The 21,254-nt window shown below is 31.5% G+C and overlaps 3 protein-coding genes and 1 non-coding gene across 4 annotated transcripts; 3 read left to right on the top strand and 1 right to left on the bottom strand.

Annotated features, from left to right (window-relative positions):
- Positions 1 to 5,922: 5,922 nt before the first annotated feature.
- On the bottom strand, positions 5,923 to 6,977 carry LOC138349402 (uncharacterized). The gene is made up of 3 exons (XM_069299740.1): positions 6,603 to 6,977; positions 6,434 to 6,515; positions 5,923 to 6,293 (listed from the first exon to the last, which is right to left on the bottom strand). The coding sequence occupies exons 1-3, from the start codon at positions 6,975 to 6,977 to the stop codon at positions 5,923 to 5,925; spliced, it is 828 nt and encodes a 275-aa protein (XP_069155841.1).
- A 6,768-nt stretch (positions 6,978 to 13,745) lies between these two features.
- On the top strand, positions 13,746 to 15,601 carry LOC101244593 (probable 2-oxoglutarate-dependent dioxygenase AOP1). Its single transcript, XM_004241671.5, has 3 exons — positions 13,746 to 14,161; positions 14,253 to 14,577; positions 15,098 to 15,601. The coding sequence occupies exons 1-3, from the start codon at positions 13,791 to 13,793 to the stop codon at positions 15,344 to 15,346; spliced, it is 945 nt and encodes a 314-aa protein (XP_004241719.1). The 5' UTR covers positions 13,746 to 13,790; the 3' UTR covers positions 15,347 to 15,601.
- Positions 15,602 to 16,341: 740 nt separating this feature from the next.
- Positions 16,342 to 16,413, top strand: TRNAD-GUC (transfer RNA aspartic acid (anticodon GUC)). Its single transcript has one exon. It is a non-coding gene; the product is annotated as a tRNA-Asp (tRNA).
- A 2,701-nt stretch (positions 16,414 to 19,114) lies between these two features.
- On the top strand, positions 19,115 to 21,195 carry LOC101244881 (probable 2-oxoglutarate-dependent dioxygenase AOP1). The gene is made up of 3 exons (XM_004241672.5): positions 19,115 to 19,806; positions 20,274 to 20,595; positions 20,859 to 21,195. The coding sequence occupies exons 1-3, from the start codon at positions 19,436 to 19,438 to the stop codon at positions 21,105 to 21,107; spliced, it is 942 nt and encodes a 313-aa protein (XP_004241720.1). The 5' UTR covers positions 19,115 to 19,435; the 3' UTR covers positions 21,108 to 21,195.
- The last annotated feature ends 59 nt before the right edge of the window (positions 21,196 to 21,254 follow it).

Raw genomic sequence — 21,254 nt, 5'->3', positions numbered from 1 at the left:
ACTTTGGAGAATGCATGAATTGACTTAATGTCTGGACAGCAAACGAGATATCAGGTCTTGTATGAGTAAGATACAACAATCTGTTGACACCCAATTTTGACCCACGTCGGCGTAATTCAATTAGCGAGCTTCATTAGTTTTCCAAATTACTTAAGTTAATTAGTTTTATAATATTGCGAAAATATAACGATTTAATGTTTACATAGTTGTGTATATAGCCGGTATATCTTGTGTATATTCGAAACCAACCCAACTTAAAATTAATTTCCAGGCCCAACACCCCTTTTTCCCCTCAATTCCCAGCAGTCCAACACCCCCTTTTATTTTTTAGACCCAACAATCCCCAGGCCCATTTATCCATTTAAATAAAATTACCCAACCCACTAAACTTAATCCCAACCCACCCAATTCAGTCCGACCCGACCCGACCCAGACCCTTTTCCCCCTTTCTTCCTCTTCACCCAACACCCACGCCATTCCCAGACAGCACCAAACTCAGAAAAAAACGCAGCAAAAACAGACCCCCGAAACGGAAAACGCGACCCCCCACGTTTCTTCAGAACAAAAAAAAACAGAAGCCAGCCACAACGATCCCCAAAATGGGAACCTGCGTCAGTACCCCACGCGATCCCCCTCCCTCTCTCATCCCTCTCGCCGCGTCTCTTCACGCGTATGTCCCTCGTCTCCTCGTCAATATGCGTACGCTCCTCGCCAGTACGCCTAGCAGCAGGGTAGGCTGGATTTCAGCCTTTGCCAGACGCGCCTTTCGTCCTTACAGCGCGAGATTGCGCCACGCAAGTACTACGACTTGATCTCGCCCGTCCACTTCAATCCCATCCGTTGGAGATTCGGATCTCAGAGGGCATATTCCCTCGGATTCGGAGGGAATTCGAATTTCAAATTGAAATGGGCCGAAAATACATTCTGCAAGCCCTCCCCCGTCGAAAACCCTAGTCGTTGTTCTATTTAAACCCCCTCCCTCTTCAGATTTTAGGTCGGACGATTTTACTGGGAGAATTGGGAGTCATCACGGAGGATACAAAAACCTATTATCGAAAATATTTTGGTATTTTCTGTTCGCTGTAGAAAAACAAACTTTGAGGGTTGGAGTTTTGGGGGTTAGTTTTCTTTTGGGTTGGACGATTGAATTGGAATTTTTGTCGAAAAGAATTGTTGGTTCTGTCTGTTCTGAGTTAGAAATTTGGAGGTTGGAAAGCTGGGGATAGTCTCATCACAAAGAGTTACAAAAACCTTTCGAGAAGATACTTGGTTTTTCTTCCCTCTGTTGCAGCAGAGCAGTCAAAGTTATTTAGCTTTTCTTGCGTATTTCGGAAGAGTTGATCGATCCATCGGCTTCCTTCCCTCACTTGGGTGTTCGAGTTGTCGTTCGAGTGGTGTGTGAAGTCGTCGCCTCCTCCCTCTGCTCGTACCCGTCCCTGTTCGCTGCTCCTCGACAGGTAAACACACTTTACGAAATTCCCTTCTCTTTTTTTGGTTTCGATGGATGATTTGAGGGCGAGAACTTTGGTTGTGTGTTGCTGGTTGGCTTGACACCATTGAATCGATATCATTTGTTGTGTGTATTGGATCTGTTTTGCTGTTTTTCTTTTACATATAGAACTCATATGTTCTTATTTATTTCGTCTGATTGAACATGTCATCTGGCTAGAGCTTAGAAGCTCGGTGATTCGACTAAAAGACGACATTCTGTTATCTGCATTTGAGCACATTTCTTTTGCTAACATATTTGAATCTGACTGGAGTTTAGCATTCGATATCTCATCTTTCATTCCTTCACCCCAAGTTGGAAGAATGAATTGAGGTGTCAAAATTCGAGACTTTGGCTGTGGCGTTTGATCGTTCGAAGTTATGTGTTGCCCCCTTTGTCTTGTTCGAATGATTTCGTAATTTGGAGACGATTATCAAACTCGTTTCCTAGCGGACGTACGTTACTGATTTTAGGTTGGGTCCATGTCATAGTCTGGTTTCAGAAGGTTTACAACCTTAAAAGATCGATGTCACCCTCTCTTCGGCTTTAAATACATGTCTGCTTGCTAGAACATTGATGTTAAACATTATATTGCGCTTTTGTTGTTTTGGTTTGCAAAAAAAAAAAAAAAAATCTGTCTTTTATTCTTGTGTCTTTTCCAGCTAAAATTGTAGATTTCTTGTTTAAATTGGGTTGGACTATACCGGACTGACGTAGCTTAGAGGGACAACCATCTTTTCTTTGGAACAGTTGAATAGTTTGACTGATAGAGCAAAGTGTTAGTTTTGTTTTGTAATTAAGGTATTGTCTTTGGTTTGGTATAGGTATGATTAAAAATGGCAGGTGATTCACAGCCCACTCCCTTTCACGCACGATATTATGGTCTATGTTTTGTTTATATATCATGTTCGTTTGTTGTGTGCGCCATAATTGATGTTGAGATTTGATAATGGTGGATACAATTCATTATTATTCGCATGTGTATTATAATAAAATAATGCCTCGGAATTTGTGAATTTATATATTGCTATGATTGATATTATTTTCGTCTAAAAATGGAGCATTGCGCTAATGTCTTTTATTTGTTTGCTTTTGCATGATTTTATTCGAGTTCTTCACGAACTCCCGTTTTCCCTAGCTTTACCCTGGAGCCATTGAGGGTCGACTTCTCAAACGAGTCAATCCATCGAGGCGGATGCGCACGGTCTAATCCTATGGAGGTCGAAGAAACCCAAACGAATTAGAAGACTTTTTCATTTTGTATTTTGTGTTATTATTTTTTTGTAACGGGCATAAGCCCTTGTATTTTTATTTTTCTTGTAGTTATGTTTGTAAGTTTAGATTAGGACAGGTACAAAACGGGTTAAAAACCCAAAAGCAGGTGGGTCCAACATTCGGTCAAGGGGAACAGAACCGAAGTTGGACCCAAATCTCTCCCCCTCTCTCTCTCCCTCTCTTTGTTCCGTTTTACTACTTGTTTATAATTTTGCTTTAAATGCCATTTAGTTTAGGGTTAGAAGAATCCAAACCCCATCGAACGCGTTTTATTTTATCAAACTTGAAAATTTTAAAATCAAACTTAGAAACGACAATATTTCAAAATTCATAAAGTTTGTTTAAATGAAATATATTCTCAAATTGCAAGATAAACATTTTGAGACTTGTAGATTTGTCTAAATGAAATTTTAATAAGTTCAACTTAAAGATTTGCAAGTTAAAACAAAAATAGTCAAATTGTTAATCGCCGGAAGATCGTAAGTTAGCAGAGTGTCTTAAATGCCTTACACCTTCCTTAGACACTAATAAGAATCTCGAACCTCCTAAAATATTTTCAAAACAAATTTTTTCTGTTTAAGTTGTTTTGGAAATAAGTTTTCTTGATTTTTCTTAAAAATTAAGTGGCGACTCCTAAAAATCGAAAATACCTTAAAATAAAACAAGTTCTTTTCGAAAAATCATTTTTTCGATAAAACTCAATCTACCAATAAGTCTTTGATAGGTGCTGATATCAGTGAGTAAATGATCATCCTTAGTATCTATAAGACAATCAAGTTCTGTAGATGTAAGTTTCTCATGTAGCTCAAGTGATGAATTAGCTGGCTTGGCTCCAGATAACCCCAAGTCAGAGATAAGATCAAGAGTATATTTCCTCTGGTGCATGACTATCCCTTCTGCACTTCTAGCAAATTCAATTCCAAGGAAGTATCTAAGCTCACCAAGATCTTTGATTTTAAAATGAGAGTGCAAACTGATTTTGGTGTGCTGAATCATATCCAGATCATCACCAGTGATTAACAAATCATCAACATATACAAGGATGACAACAATCTTTCCTGCAGATTGTTTAATGAACAAAGAGTAATCCAAAGGACTTTGAGTAAAACCAAAAGAAAGTAAAGCTGTGGTTAATTTTCACATTCCATTGTCTGGAAGCCTGCTTCAGACCATAAAGAGATTTGACTAGTTTGCAAGCATGTGTAGCTTTGTAGTTGATTAAACAACCTGGTGGCATAGTCATGTAAACTTCCTCTTCCAAATCACCTTGCAAGAAGGCATTGTATACATCCATTTGATGGATAGGCCATTTTATGGTAGCAGCCAAAGAAATCACCACCCTCACAGTAACCATTTTAACCACAGGGGAAAATGTGTCTTGATAATCAAGGCCTTCAAGTTGGCTATAACCCTTAGCTACCAATCTTGCTTTGAATACCCATTTACAACCAATTGCTCTTTTATCAGTAGGTAAAGTCACAATCTCCCATGTGTGATTATCTTCCAAGGCCTTAATTTCTAACTCCATTGCCTCAACCCATCTAGGATCCTTGGCAGCCTGAGCATAAGACTTAGGCTCTATATCAGCAGAAAATTTAGCAATAAAACTCTGGTAAGTAGGAGATAAGGAATCATATTTCATAACATCACTAAGAGAATACAAACAAGTAGAAGTAGAAGTTGTTGTAGGTACAACAAAATCTTTCAACCAGATTGGAGGTTTGATGGATCTTGTAGATTTTCTAGATGTAGGGAAAGACACAACTTCAGAATAAGGAAATGTGGATGTTGATTGTAAGTCAGTAGAAGGCTAAGTATCAACACTAACAGAAGATGGTTCAGCAAAAGGAAAAATAGAAGTATTAGGAAGTTCAGGAAGAACAGGAATTGATGGTGTAGGTGGTGGAATATGATTAGGAGAATCAAAATGCAGGAAGAACTCATGGTCTGATGTTTCTTAGCCAAATCATACACCTTGTAGCCCTTTTGATATAAGCCATATCCCAATAAGACACATTTAACAACTCTTGCACCAAACTTGTCTTGCCTACGCATGACAGTTACATAACATAGACAACTAATAACCTTCAAGTGTGACAAAGGGGGTGCTCGACCGTAAAGCATTTCAAATGGTGACTTGTCTTTCAAAACAGTAGAGGGTACTTTATTAAGTATATATGCAGCTGCCTCAACACAACAACCCCAGAATTTGGATGGTAAATTGCCTTGAAATTTGATAGCTCTGGCTGTCTCTAAGAGATGTCTATGCCTTCTTTCAACTACTCCATTTTGTTGTGGAGTATATGGGCATGAACTTTGATGCAGAATACTATGAGTTTTTAATAATTCACCACAAGCATTGTTAAAAAACTCTGAACCATTATCAGTTCTGAAAATTTTCACATGTTTCTCAAACTGATTCAAAATCATAGCAAGAAAGGTTTTGATTATACTGGATACATCAGACTTGAGTCTGAGCAAAAAAATCCAAGTCCATCTAGAGTAATCATCCACTAGAGTAAGAAAGTAGTTCATGCCATTATAAGTAGTGATTTTGTAAGGTCCCCAAACATCCATATGAATCAATTCAAAACAAGTAGCAGATGTAGTAAGACTGTGTTTGAAAGAAATTCTAGTCTGCCTGGCCATAGGGCATATATCACATTGTCCTAATGCACTACTAGATGAATTAGAAATGCTAGGAAGTTTCTTCAAGACTGGCAATAGTACATGACCCATTCTTCTATGCCAGAGTTCTGAGTTTGGCAGCTTCTGTGCAACTAAAGAATGACTGGTAATTGAATTGCCATTGACATTATGTTCTTTCAACAAGTAAAGTCCATGTTGTTCTCTACCAATCATCTTCACCCTTCCATTGGAGAGATCCTGAAATGTACAAAAATCAGGATAGAGAGAAATGCAACAGTTCAACTGTTTAGTAGCCTTAGAAACAGACAATAGATTGAACTTGAATGTTGGCACGTATAGCACATCTTTAAGAACATCACCTCCTGCTAGATGACTGCTACCAACATGTGAAATATCAGTAGACTCCCCATTAGGTAATTGCATTTTTTTCCTGTGTTTCCTACTTCAGTTCCATCAATTAACAGATGTGAGTTACCAACCATATGATTGGTAGCACCCGTGTCAATAATCTAATTAGGATTAACTTCAGATGTATGAGAGGATATACCTGCCATGTATGCACTAGCATTCTGTTCCCCTTCAGCCTGTACCAGATTGCTACCAGCATGTAGATCCTTTCTTCTTGATTTAAAATCAGGTGGATAACCTATCAACTTATAACATTTCTCCTTCAAATTACTAGTAAGTTGACAATGGCTACATTTCATTAATTTGAAACACTTATCCCTAGTGTGTCCTTGGACATGACAAAAGTCACATTCCACTCCATATTTCTTAGGCTTATTGTTTGAACCTCTAGCAGTGAATAAAGCAGTAGGATCCATACCTCCACTACCTGATGTTAGTTTTTGATTTTCATCTTGTAATACCATGCATAAGCCTGGTTAACATTTGGAACATGAGATTTCATCAATATTTGACTTCTAGCATTAGAATATCCATCATTGAGTCCCATAAGGAACTGCAGCAACCTTTGGTATTGGATATGTGTTGCATACTCTTTGGACTTAGTGCAGTCACAACAAGGTGGAGGCATCAACGAATCATACTCATCGCAAAGATCCTTCAATTTGGAGTAGTATGTAGAAACAGATGAAGTACCCTGTACTAAAGAGAAAATTGACTTGTGCAATGAAAACATTCGTGATACAGTAACTCTATCAAATCGTTCACGTAAATCCTCTCATACCATATGAGCACTAGATCGAAAAAGCACTCCATTAATCAGATCTCGACTCACATTGTGCATAATCCATGACTTTACAATTGCATTACAACGATCCCACATCAATTCATACGCAGGTCCATAAGTACCTCTGCTAATAGATCCATCTACAAAACCAAGCTTGTTACGAGTCAACAATGAGAGTTGCATAGCTTCACGCCAGATTGAGTAGTTCTCCATCCCAACAAGTGGTATACCAATTGACATTGAGCTAGGAGCATCGGAAGCATGAAGATACAGAGGATGATGGTAATCAATACCAAGCTGATCCTTAGGTCGATTAGAATCAATGAAAGTAGCACTGGTATGAGTATCAATGACAGCTTCATTAGTCTCCATCGAAAACAAGAACAAATTTGCAGACGAGAAAAATCAGTAAACAAGGGAATCTCTCGATTTCCAATCAATCCGTGAAGGAAATCCCTAGATCCACTTGATCAAAGCTCTGATACCATGTTAGAATTAAGCATCTTCCATGAAAGTGTGCAGTGAAGCAACTGAAATTGTGTTGAGGAGAAGAAGAGGAGGAAGAAGAAGAATGATAGGAATCAGAGAGAAAACGTGACAAGCTCAACATTCATATTCTCTAACTGCTTACAAAGAAAAGTAAAATGACTATTTTATACTAACTACTTAATGGTAATTAACTAACTAATCAATTTACTAACCAACCAACTTAACTAACTAACAAAAATACTAACAAACTAATAATAATTTGTAGTAATCCCTTCAATGCACTGCAATACAACTTGTCAATTCCTCAACACATTGTTACTATACTACACCAAAATCAAGTGAAAGGTCTTGAAATTTTAACCAAAGATGGAGAGTGGATCATTGTTGATCCTACACCTAACACTTTCACTGTCATAATTGGAGACTCTCTACATGTAAGCGCTTCTAATATTAATAATTTATGTAACTCTATTTTTATTTTCTCAATTGTGAAAAAACAGGTTGAACATATAGTGTTGTCATAAAATTTATAATTTTTCCAAATAAAAGGTGCTCAACTGATCATCCTTCAATCTTTGTATTTCCAGAATATAAAAATAAATAAATTATTATATCTTACCAATTAAGATAGGGAACATGTCTTATGTTTTAGGTTACTAACACTACAACATAAACAACTTTTAATGATAAAAGAGTGTTAAAGTATTTACCGACATTAGTTAAGCGTCATTAGATCCAATGACGCTAAAGGTTTTAGGGACATATACAATGAGTAGTGGTAACTAAACATATATTTAGTGACGATTGAGTTATTGTCGTTAATCAATTATCAGCTAAAGATTAATTATAGTATTTTTTTTGGCCGATTATATCGATAACTATTATTTTAGATGATTTAATTTGTGAATATATTCTTTTATATTTTCAAGTATAAAGTTCAAACATAATTAGTTTTTTTAATATGAAGGATTATTTTTGTGTGTAGGCATGGACAAATGGTAGAATGCATGCACCATTTCATAGAGTGATGATGAGAGGAAATGAAGCAAGGTATTCAATTGGTTTGTTTTTCAAAACCTAAAGTTGGATACATAATAAAGGCACCAAAAGAGTTGGTAGATGAAGATCATCCTTTACTCTTTAAGCCCTTTGATCATAATGAATTCCTTGCTTTCGGCTACACTGAAGAAGGCATGAAATGTGAATTTTCTTTGAAGGCCTATTGTGGAGTCTGAATTTAATTAACTTGATTATATTTACTAGTAGTCCGATTAATGATGCTAGTTAATTTATCAGTACTTTGCGTGATTGCTAAATATTTTGACGTGGATTATAATATATATGTTTAAATATAAATTTTAGGAATCATATAGTTTTAATATGAATTGACAATCTATTCCTATTTAGTTTGTAAAAAAAGTAAAACAAATCGGATATATAATATGTAGTTCGGACACATTATATAATAAACAGAGTACATAATATGTAACTCGGATACATTATAAAATAAATCGGATACATAATATGTAGTTAAGATATATTAAAAACTAGCTCGAATACATTATAATATAATTTAGAATTAGGAGAGAAATAAGGAATTTAGCGGTTTTTAAAAATAGAAGGGAATGTTGAAAATAAGAAAACATATTATATGTATTTCAATTTTGAGTAATTTTTCCTATTTTGTATGCATCATTAACGAAATACTTTTTAAGAACTGAATGTTAAATAAATTTACAATTTTTTTTGTAATTTTAGAAGGTAGATGTCAACGTTATTCTTCCTTTAAATAAGATATAAATTCATATGTGTTTAAATATATTTGTCGAGTTTTGACCCACTCTTAAATAAAATCAAAATCCACACTTCCTCACTATTGCAACACGCCATATATAACTAAAAATTATTGAAATTCCTCGTAAGTTGAGAGTGAGAACATATAGTAATTGATTTACGAATCACGATATCTCAAAGAATTCTTTTATGGCTTGTTATTCCACTTTTGGTAAAAGTTATGAGTTCTTTTAATGAATTATAATAGTAATATTTCTTATAAGAGATCGGAGAAAAATCAAGCAAATAACTATATTTCAAAAATATTACTACACTTTACAAATATAAAAATGAGTAATTTAGTGTTAACTTTTAAGAATTGCCTATGAAAATACTTACAATCAAAGTTAGATACTCGAAATAAGGACTAGATTTTGTAATGATGATACTAAAAAAGAATACGTGCCTAAAATGTATGATCCTTTGTTAAATGGACTATATCGAGGAACAATAAAAAAGGGGGTTTCATCTTCAATCATAAACAATACTTTGCTAGAAAATTGGGAAAAGAGAGTTAGACTAAATAGGATTCATACTATCTTTCTTCCGAATATTGATTACCAAGAATTTGAACAAAAAGCGTATACGATTGATAAAAAACCATTATCAACAGAAATTGACGAGTTCTTAACTTTAATCAATGAATTAGGTAACGAAGCAAAATCGAGTTTAAATTTGAAGGGTCTTTCTTTATTTTCAGACCAAGAACAGAGAAGAGCGAATTCAGAAAAAAGAACGAAATTTGTCAAATTTGTATTCAATGCAATTGATCCTAATGAGACAAAATCGGGAAAAAAATCGATTGGAATAAAAGAAATCAGTAAAAAAGTACCTCGCTGGTCCCATAAATTAATCACCGAATTGGACCAACAAATGGGTGAATTTAAAGATCGCGCATCAATGGATCATCAACTTCGTTAAAGAAAAGCCAAACGTGTAGTTATTTTTACTGACAACAAGGCGACTAAGGATGCTGAGGAGAAAGTGGCTTTAATAAGCTATTCGCAACAATCAGATTTTCGGCGAGGTATAATTACAGGCTCTATGCGGGCTCAAAGGCGCAAAACATTTATTTCGAAACTATTTCAAGCAAATGTACATTCCCCCCTTTTTGTCGACAGAATAACCCCCCTACGTCTTTTTTCTTTTGATATCTCTGAACTAATTAAACCAATTTTTAAAAATTGGACAGATAAAGAGGGAGAATTCAAGATTCTAGAGTCTAGAGAAGAACAAACAAAAAGAGAAGAGAAAAAAGAAAAGGATAAAAAAGAGGATAACAAAAGAAAGGAACAGGCACGGATAGCGATCGAAGAAGCCTGGGATACCATTCCTTTGGCACAAATAATAAGAGGTTACATGTTAATAACTCAATCAATTCTTTGAAAATATATTCTATTACCTGCATTGATAATAGCCAAAAATATCGAGCGTATGTTATTCTTGTAACTTTCTGAATGGTCTGAAGATTTACAGGAATGGAATAGAGAAATAAAAATATTTTTTTTAGACTGATGAAATAATATTTCTCTCACTTTAGCTAGATTCAAGTTCATTAGGATAGAATCTTCCTCTGTGTTAACATTGTTAATATCTCACTCATTTATGTGACATTCTTTTTTTAAAAAATAATTATTTCAAAAAGAAATTTTTTTATATTTAAAAACAATTTAACTTTATAAGATCATCATTTATATTCATGCAAATATCCAAGGTTGTTTTGAACAACATAATTTCAAAATTTCCTTTTTTTCTTTTCTTAAAAATTTCTATTCCTACTTAAATTGTGAGACACATCGTGATTCTATCATCCTTGAGTAAGGAAATTTCTACGTAAAAGCTATCTCATGTTCTTTATTTTTTGCTGAATCACGAAATCTAATGTATTGACTAGTGGTTCACGCATATATTTCATTTGAAATATTCTTGAGTATTTTTTTATATAGCATATTTTTCTTAGGATGGCCAGTTTTGTGATACCTGAGCAACGAATTTGTAGTTGTTCCTTAATAAATTTACGATACAGCACTTTTGTAATTTTAATTGGTAAATAATAGATATCAACAATATTATTCTTTTCTACCAAATATGAAGTCACGCGTGTTTAAATATTGCTTATCAAATTTCAAAATGAATAATTTAGTGTTTAACGTTTAAGAATTGCCGATGAAAATACTTATAATTACAGTTTGGAAATAGAAAAGGATAATTATTTTTTTCAAATTGTGAAATTATATTTCATTCATTTTAGCACGACTTAAATTTCTGAGTTGTTTTCATACGAATTATCTGTTTGATCTTTACTTTAGTAATTGAAAAATTGCAATATACTTTTATGATCTATTTTTTAAATTAAATTTTCTATTGAAAAGATTGTTTTCTTGTTATATATATATGTGTGTGTGTGTGTTAGAGAGTAGGTCAACTTGATCGTGAGAAAAACTTAATTACTTGCAATTGGAGTTTACTATAATATCTGAGCAACGAATTTGTAATATATTGTTCTTTATTGATTACTAAAATAAAATTATTAGTTACCAAATTAATATATTTATCTTGAAAATTGAGGGAGTTAAGTATCATAATATTTCATGTTGGGGTGATTATTGTTTAATTTTTTTGCCCTTATCCTATTTTTCCTAAAATATCTTCTCTACCCCATCCAAAAAGCACATCTTATTTGAATATTTACATCTATACAACATATATAAGTATCTAAAAATTATTTTGAAAGACAAATTTCAAAAGTTCCCGTTTTTTTTTTTTAATAAGTCCAAAATAAATTTCAAAAGTTTCCATTTTGTTTTTTAATAAATTTGTAATTACTTAAATGATGTCACGTCAAATTAAAGTAATAATTTTGGCTGGTCCTTTTTTCTATACTAATCACAGATTATTTTTTAATGCGTAGAGGTCTAATTTTTCTTTGCACACCAAATGTTTGGTATACGTTATTAATTATTATGATCAAATTTTTCTTACAGCCAGGTTTTATAGTATAGTGGTGAGCATTTTAGATCTTATTTGTTTTTATTCTATAATTCAAATAAAATAATTGTTAAATATTACATTAACAAGATATTAGAAAAAACACAGTCCTTGATATACGTTAAGATATTTGAATTATAAATTAATATTTTAACTTTGATATACAAAATAAAATGAAACTACATAGACTATATATATAAATTATAGTAAAAAAAATAATTATTAGAAATAATATGATCATCTTTTTAACAATAAATTTAATCAATTTTTGATACAAATCGCACAAACAAAAATGAAAAGTATAAGAAAAATAATTTGAATAATTAATAAAGTTGGAGAATACGAGAGCCTTGAATATATAGTCAGATGCATCTCATTAGTTCTTCAAGGACCCAAATGGGCATAGCATATCAAATTTTTTTAATTAAAAACAAAATTTTGATAATTATTGACGTCGTTATTCAGAAAAAAGTTCTGTAAAATCACTGTCACAACAACAATTTTGACCAAAGAAATTTTGCTTTTCAAATATCGCTACCCTTGCAGCGTTTTGTTTGATTTTATTTTTTTTAGAAAAATGAAAATCGTTGCTACAACAGCAATTCTCTTCAAGAAACTATTAAAAAAATTCTAAAATCGCTAGCCAAGGAGCGATTTTATTATTTTTTTTTTTGAAAATTGTTGTCAATATTTTATTAAATAATTCGTTTTTTTAAAAAAATCAAGTTACAGCCATTGTTAAAAAAAAGGGTTTAAAGCAAGTCGCTGCATTTCAGTTTTGATTTCTGTTTTTATTTTATAAAAGGATGCCATATTTTGTTTTTCTAAAAACAAAAATTTTCGAAAAAAATGTTGCATGGCAGCTATCCTTGGAAAAAAAATTTAACATCATCAATATTTATCAGAAAGAAATCGCTCCGTTAAGTGCGATTTTATTCTTTTGGTAAAATAAAAATTTGATGTGCTATTTATATTTGAATCAAAAGAAAAAAGTTACTCTTTTGATTTCGCTATATCGATTGATTTAATATGGTATTGGACATTTGGACTTAGTATTAGGTATGTGGGCTTATGCATAATCATTATAGAATTACATATACGGTATACTTTTTTCTTAGATTTTTAGATATCTGAAATTTTAGTCTAAATTAATTATAAACCAAATAGTCAAATATTATTCCATTTCAATCTTGTCCAAACTATGCCTAGCTATACCTAAGAAGCTTAATTTGTTTAGCAACTATCTTATAATTTAGGAAGGCCTACTTATCGTTGCATTAAAAAACAACTTGCAGTAAAGACTTTTTGTTTTCATTATCACTTGGGAAAATTACTTACTTTCCTGGAAGGTCATTCAACTACGAGTAGTTTTTTAACCCAAACTTACTCAACTGTCTAGTTATTTTTATGAAATATCATTAGTTGAGAGATTTTTTAAGATAATTATTCGAAGTTGAGTGATTTTCTAAGATAACTACACATATTTGAGTGACTTTTAAGTTATAAAACAAGGTTGGGCGACTTTTAGAGAAAACTACTCATAGCTAAGCAACTTTATGAAAAAGTAATCCATGGTTAAATGATTTTTGGGTTATAAAATAAAGTTGAGTAACTTTTTAAAGATAATTATTCATAGTTGAGTGACTTTACAAGATAACTACTAACTTTTGAGTTATAAAATAAAGTTGAGTGTCTTTCTGAGAAAACTACCCATAGCTGAGTGACTTTCTCAGAAAGCTATTCATAGTTATACGACCATCAAAAAAATTTTATCTCCAAAAATTTTTGGTTGTGTTCTTCCAAATCCTATATAAATAGGTTCAACTGGATGCATAAAATTAAGCATAACAAAAATCTCTTTCTTTTAAAGGAAATATGAATTGTGAAAACATCAAGCTTCCTAAAATAGACTTTTCTCATGAAGACCTAAAGCCAGGCACACTTGTATGGAACCAAGTGAAAAGCCAAGTCCACAAAGCACTAGTAGAATATGGTTGTTTTGAAGCATCCTTTTATAAAATTCCAATACACCTTAAAAAATCCATTTTTGAATCTTTACAAGAGATTTTTGATCTCCCTTTACAAACCAAACTTGAAAACATTTCAACCAAACCCTTCCATGGCTACGTTGGACAATTTCCTTCGCTTCCACTCTTTGAAAGTATGGGCATTGATGATGCTAACATTCCGCGTAAAGCTGATGAATTCGCTCAAATTTTATGGCCCCAAGGAAATCCTTCTTTCTGGTAAAATACAACATTAATCTTCTCAATTTTGTTCTTATTATTACAACAATATGCCCATTTTCATTGTTTTCTTTTGTGTATATATTGTCAGTAAAACTATTCAGTCATACTCTGAGCAACTATCAGAGTTAGATCAGACAGTAAGGAGAATGGTTTTGGAGAGCTTAGGTTTAGAAAAGTACATGGATGAGCATATGAATTCAACCAATTTCGTTCTTCAATTGATGAAGTATAACACACCTCAAAGCAATACTGAGACTGAAATAGGAGTAAGTGCTCATACAGACAAGAGCATTGCTACTATACTCTACCAAAATCAGATAAACGGTCTTCAAGTTATGAACAAAAATGGACAGTGGATCAATGTTGAACCTACACAAGACACTTTTACCGTCATGATTGGAGACTCTCTACATGTAAGTTTGAGCACTATAATTTGATTTGTGAAAATTATTTTAGGCCAAATACATAAACAGATCTCTAAACTAGTTGGGTTTTTTCCCTCAAGATTTTCCTTTTGAATCATTGAACCACCCATAATTTGTTCCTTTTAAAAAATGTGGAACCAGATTTTATGAGGGGTATTGATAGATGATACATATATATGTTGTTCTACAACTCATTAGTCCAATTGATAGTGAAACTGTTCGAGAATAATTGTGTTTTACTTCAAGTCATTTGAACACATTAGAAAACAAATGAGACTAACACACAGTTTGTCTTTATTCCTTCCATCAAAATCATTACAGTACGAATAGAATATAAGGCATTTACAATAGAACAACCGATCAAAATCAACCAACAATGTTTAAAATGAACAAATTCATTCAATGATTCAATAGGAAAATGACGTAGTTAAGGTACCAGAAGGGAAAGACTCAACAAGTTTAGTATATAGAAGTTGAAACAATTACTTGTTTTTAATATCATATGTAGGCATGGACAAATGGTCGAATGCATGCACCATATCATAGAGTGATGATGAGGGGAAACAAAGCAAGATACTCAGTTGGTTTGTTTTCAGTACCTAAAGGTGACTACACAATAAAGGCACCAAAAGAGATGGTAGATGAAGAGAATCCTCTACTATATAAGCCCTTTGATCTTCATGGACTTCTTGCTTTCACCAACACTGAAGAAGGCATGAGATGTGAATCTGCTTTGAAGACTTATTGTGGACTTTAAATATGATTATATTTGGAACTAGTAGAATAAATATGCATGCTCCTAGTGAGTATATGCTTGTGTTTTAATTTTTATGTACTGGTCTGAGTAATAATATTGTTACACTAACTCAGAGAACCAGATTAATAAAAGTGGTTCAGTCTTTTTTTTTAAAAAAAACTTTCGGAATGATATTATTACTAGCACTACTATGTTTGGATGGTTATTATGTATTATTTCATAATGTATTCTTTTAATGAATACAATGTTTGAATAGATTGTCTTGTCTTTTGTTACGTAATGTCACACATCCATAATTTAGATGATAAACCTGTAAGAAAAGCAGAATACATCATAAAGAAATTCAAAGATAAAGTTACTATAAAAATATATTAAAATAAAAATAAAAGATAAAGACAGTATTTTATTAAATAATAAGTAAACACAAAATGCTATCATGATCCAACCCAACTACTCAAGTTTGAGAATTAGTAATCAAACTTGGACTCATATAATTTCATGATCCTACCCAAATATTCAAGCCCATACCTAATTTGTTTGTTATTTTCATTTGCAGTTCAACAGTTGCCCTAAGGATCTATTTTTTAATGTCGTAGTGAGGCGTGATCATTTGTCAATAACAATTTACTCTTTTTGGCTTTGATTTTTTTGATGAATTTCACTTTAATATGTATCAAAATTTGTTTTAGAAGAATCATTTTACCTAAAAAGAACCAAATAGAGTTATACTTACAAAAGATCAAACCAAACTAATTTGGTATAATACTCGATGTACATTTTTACATAATAAAATTTAAATAGTCCTAATTTGATGGAGATGAAATAAAAAAGAATATTAAAATAGCGGAAGATTTTATCAAACGCTTTAGAATGGGTAGAAAGATAAAATATAAATATGTCATTTTCATTTTTCACAAATCAATATAATAGACTAAATTTTTAATTATCTAATTTTCAGTTAATTATTAAGTACTTATCATTTAAGAATACAAGAAGTCGTTGTAGTATAGTGGTAAGTATTCCCGCCTGTCACGCGGGTGACCCGGGTTCGATCCCCGGCAACGGCGATACAATTTTTTTCTAATTTTTTTCTTTTTGGTTCCTTATAAGTTTAACTATATCGCTAACCTTCTACCCTAATTGATGTTCTATATCACCATTTGCATCGTGTCATATTTAATCATCTTTTTTCAATACTTCTTTGATCTACCATTTCCATTCTTGTTACGTCATCCATATTTAACCTCTCGCACTTCATTTTAATGTGTTGCACATGTCCAAACTATCTCAGTCTCGTTTTCTATATCTCGTTTTCCATCGAAATCACTCCTACAAAAAGACAAAATCACTGCACTTAATTCAAATGAATGATTATTAGAAACATTTTGGTTTAGCCAACTAATCATAATTAACCGGTGCTAACGATGACCACTTTTTGGTTGGCAAACAAAATTGTTTGGTTAATTGATTTGGTTATCGTGTTTAAAGCATATTCCATTTCGTAAACCTCCAAATTCTGAAAATATGTAATGCCAAAATAACAGAACCAATCAATGCAAAGTTAAGGCCAAGAATTAATTAGTATATGTCAATTCAGTTACTTTCAAATTTGAATAAGACATAGTACATACTATTTCTAATTTTTATGCCCCATAATTCCATAAATCAGTCCAAATGAATGAATGATGTAATAAAGTTTTAACTTCTTCTCCAAAGTGTTATATGAAATAAATTCGATTTTCAATACAAATATTGACATATATTATAATCACTTAACATAAGTTACAACGTATAATATACTAATTAAGGAGAGATTAACAGAGAAAGAAAGTAACCAAAAAAACATGAGAAACAAGACCACAAAAGGGAGATAAGAGATATCATAATACCAAAGCTTCGACATATATAGTAGTTTGGTTGATCGTTCTATTTAATCTCTAGTTCTTTTTAACAACGATTGATTGGGTTTAAATTTTAATTAAAAAAAATGAAAATTTTCAGTATTTTCTCCATTCAATAATACCGACCTTATTTACCACGTCTAACTCATAGATCCTTATAGAGCTAACGATAGTATCACTTATTTATTTTCATTGTTTTGGAGTCATTATTCTGCTATTATGCTTATTCTGTACCTTAAACTAAAATAAAATTTAAAAAATAATCAATTTTATACATTACTAATGTAAATTATAGACTAATACTAGCAAACAGCCGGACCAAAACAAACAAAATCATTACGGTAGAGGGTCACAAGGACGTACATCACATCAAACCTTTTATTTAATGTTATTTGATATTATGGATATCATAACTTATTTTTATGTAACATAAGCAATAATTCATAAGACTCATAACAAATATGATTAATGATTTCTAACATATTCCATTCATGATATTGTTTTCTATTACATATAAAACAAAAGGAAAAGAAAAAAATGTTGGCAGCTAATTTATGAGTCAGTATGGACAGAGGGGTTGCTCTGATCACAATTGCTCTTGCTTTTAAATTTTAAATTAAAATTATGTGTTCGAATCAATCACCAAAAAAGTAAAATAATAAAAGTTAGAGGGGTTAAAAAAACAAGAAAAAAAGTCATTTCACGATGAAAACATAACTTTTGTGTATATTATAACTATGAGTTTTGACTTATATTTTCTCTCTTTTAAATTTATGTCACTTGATAAAGTATTTAGCGATTTCTTATCTAATAAAAACTTTAATATTTTTTTGCAATTATTGAGATTAGTATCGTATTTTGTGATTTATTATTTTTTAAAACGCATTTTTTTTTTTGGATAATAAATAGTACAAGAAAATTTTAAATGTCACCAAAATGGACAAAAGGAAATAAAGAAAAGACGGTCAGTCACATATTTACTTTCACTCATACCCTTTTCTAATTTCACTCTCTAATAGTTCAATTAAACAAATTTAACTAAAGGATGTCAAAGTTTTTGTATGTTTTTATTGAGATTAAAATGTCCATATCAACATGTATTTTAAAGACGAAGACATATTTCGATACATGAATACACATGGCTATTAAATTATCGTATTAAAATTTATACATTAAAAACTTTTTATTTTGCATTATTTCATTGTATACAACTTGTCTTTATTTAAAAATTCTCAATTATTAAAAAATGGTCTAGCTATGTTGAATAATTGTTTTAATTAAAAATTGCTATAATTTTTTGTCATGATTTACGAGCATGGATCCATAATGAATGAGTTTTTTTATACTATTACTGACTATTTAATACTATCAGGACAAAAGTAAATATTATTTAATACTAGAGATAATTATGAGAAAACCTAAAATATAATTTGCAAAAAGGTCCATTTATAAGGTCAGTACATATGCATATTACACTTTGTTTAACGTACAATATATTTTAAAGAGCCGATAATATTACACGTTTTCATCCCCTTTCTAGACATTTTTATCAATAAGAATTCACAATATTTCTGGAGAATTTTATATGAAGATTTTTTTTTTCATTTAAAAGGACTAAAAAGAGATAAAAGAAAAAAAATAATCACATACATTCACTCACGCAATTAATTACTTCCACGATCAACTCTCTCTTTTTAATTTTTAGTATTTTAGTAAATATGTATAAGCATATAACTAAAGCATAATTTTCGATCAGAGTAAAAAATCAATTAGGAAAATCTTGTTTAAACGTTATTTTTGTTGTTATTATGATTATTATTATTTTAAACTTCATTTTTTTTATTATTGTGTTTTTTTGTTTGAACATGTTTTGAAATGCTTTACTTAATCAATTGAGGTACATCAAGAACAACTCTATCTTCACACTATGTAAGAGTATGGTCTGTATACACGACAATTATAAGATTACACTGAATATATTATTATTTACGCGCTATTTTAGTCCATTTAATGATTTTGCTTATATCCTTACCAACCTATTTTAGAAATTGGTTGTGTAGTTTATAACATAAAATTTCTCCTCTTCAACCAAATTGCTATTCCAAATTCTATATAAATAGGTTCAACTACAAAATGAAATTATGCACACCAAACAAAGACACTTGAGAGTTCTCTCTTTATAGAAAATATGGGTTCTGAAAATATGAAGCTTCCAAAAATAGACTTTTCTCATGAAGATCTAAAGCCAGACACACTTGTATGGAATCAAGTGAAAAGCCAAGTACACAAAGCATTAGTAGAATATGGTTGTTTTGAAGCTTCCTTTGATAAAATTCCAATACATCTTAGAAAATCCATTTTTGAATCCTTACAAGAGCTTTTTGATCTTCCTTTACAAACCAAACTTAAAAACATTTCAAAAAAACCATTCCATGGCTATGTTGGACAATATCCTCAAGTTCCACTCTATGAAAGTATGGGCATTGATGATGCTAATATTCCTCATAAAGCTGAAAAATTCACTCAAATTCTGTGGCCTCAAGGAAATCCTACTTTTTGGTAAAAAAAAAAAATTCTTATCCATTATTAGTAGTGTTAATTAATTTACTATAGACCTTTTTTTTATATTCAAATCGATTAATTTAGATTCGTGTTTAATCACTTTTAAAGGATAAATGGTCTTCCTACATGTCGTGTCTCTATTTTCAGGACTCGAAACAGATAGCTATAGTTAATTAGTAGAGGTAGTGTGAAATTTCGCCGAGAGAACTCAACATTTACTATATATACATAAATAATCGTATAACTTTTTATACGAGGAATTATGATCCCACATATTTCTAACAAAAATGAAAAAAAGAAGATATACGTGTGAAAATTCACTAGATATTTTAATAAATATAAAATTTCAAACTTAAATATTTGAATCCACCTCCATAATACCAATTTGTAGTGGTGTATAGATGTCATATATTATTAATACCTTATTTCTTTAATGTTGTAAATTTATTATGTGTATTTGACAGCAAGACTATTCAGTCATACTCAGAGCAACTATCAGAATTAGATCAAACAATAAGGAGAATGATTGTGGAGAGTTTAGGGGTCGAAAAATACATGGATGAACATATGAATTCAACTAGTTACCTTCTTCGAGTGATGAAGTATAAAGGACCCCAAAGCAGTGAAACTAAAGTAGGACTAAATGCTCACACAGACAAGAATATTGTTACTATATTATATCAAAATGAAGTGAGTGGTCTTGAAGTTTTGACCAAAGATGGAAAATGGATCAATGTTGATCCTACACCAGACACTTTTACCGTCATGATTGGAGACTCTTTATACGTAAGCTCTTTCAACATTAACCTCCTTGTTAATTTAAAATTAGTCATAGATATTTCTCGTTTACGTGACTTTAACAGGACATTATCCTTTTAAATAAAGAAATGTGAGCATTCTTATTAGATTATAAACATATTTTTTTTTTACTTATATACTAACTAAAATTTTTAATAAACAAATATCATCTGCACACCCTTCAATTCAACTTATTTTAACGAGTTGTGATTTAGCTTGGGATATGAAAAGTGTGATTGTTTTATACGTAGGCATGGGCAAATGGTCGATTGCATTCTCCGTATCATAGAGTAATGATGAGAGGAAATGAAGCAAGGTATTCAGTTGGATTGTTTTCAATACCTAAAGCTGGATATACAATAAAGGCACCAGAAGAGTTGGTAGATGAAGAACATTCTTTACTCTTTAAGCCCTTTGATCATGTTGAATTCCTTGATTTTTACTATACTGAAGAAGGTCAAAGATGTGCATCTGCTTTGAAAACGTATTGTGGTGTCTGAATTTAATTTAATCTACTTTGATTATGTAAAGGAATAAACATGTACGTACTTCGTTCACTTTTATTTATCACTCGATTTTCGACATATTTGTGTTTTGTGTTTGTTTAACATACTTTGAAAAATGATTTTGTCCAAAAAACACAATAT

The sequence above is a fragment of the Solanum lycopersicum genome, chromosome 6 (genome assembly GCF_036512215.1).
Source record: "Solanum lycopersicum chromosome 6, SLM_r2.1".
Lineage (NCBI taxonomy): Eukaryota > Viridiplantae > Streptophyta > Magnoliopsida > Solanales > Solanaceae > Solanum > Solanum lycopersicum.
Note: the sequence above shows the minus strand (reverse complement) of the source record. Positions and strands in the feature narration are given on the sequence as shown.

What these genes read in the sequence shown, in the direction of transcription:
- LOC138349402 (XM_069299740.1), bottom strand. Translation starts at nt 6,977, where the DNA reads ATGGAGACTAATGAAGCTGTCATTGATACTCATACCAGTGCTACTTTC. An exon ending in TTCGATCTAGTGCTCATATG is followed by an intron (nt 6,516 to 6,602) that starts GTATGAGAGGAT and finishes TCTTTAGTACAG; the next exon opens with GGTACTTCATCTGTTTCTAC. An exon ending in GTTGATGCCTCCACCTTGTT is followed by an intron (nt 6,294 to 6,433) that starts GTGACTGCACTA and finishes AATGTTAACCAG; the next exon opens with GCTTATGCATGGTATTACAA.
- LOC101244593 (XM_004241671.5), top strand. Translation starts at nt 13,791, where the DNA reads ATGAATTGTGAAAACATCAAGCTTCCTAAAATAGACTTTTCTCATGAA. An exon ending in CAAGGAAATCCTTCTTTCTG is followed by an intron (nt 14,162 to 14,252) that starts GTAAAATACAAC and finishes ATATATTGTCAG; the next exon opens with TAAAACTATTCAGTCATACT. An exon ending in TGATTGGAGACTCTCTACAT is followed by an intron (nt 14,578 to 15,097) that starts GTAAGTTTGAGC and finishes TATCATATGTAG; the next exon opens with GCATGGACAAATGGTCGAAT.
- LOC101244881 (XM_004241672.5), top strand. Translation starts at nt 19,436, where the DNA reads ATGGGTTCTGAAAATATGAAGCTTCCAAAAATAGACTTTTCTCATGAA. An exon ending in CAAGGAAATCCTACTTTTTG is followed by an intron (nt 19,807 to 20,273) that starts GTAAAAAAAAAA and finishes TGTATTTGACAG; the next exon opens with CAAGACTATTCAGTCATACT. An exon ending in TGATTGGAGACTCTTTATAC is followed by an intron (nt 20,596 to 20,858) that starts GTAAGCTCTTTC and finishes TTTTATACGTAG; the next exon opens with GCATGGGCAAATGGTCGATT.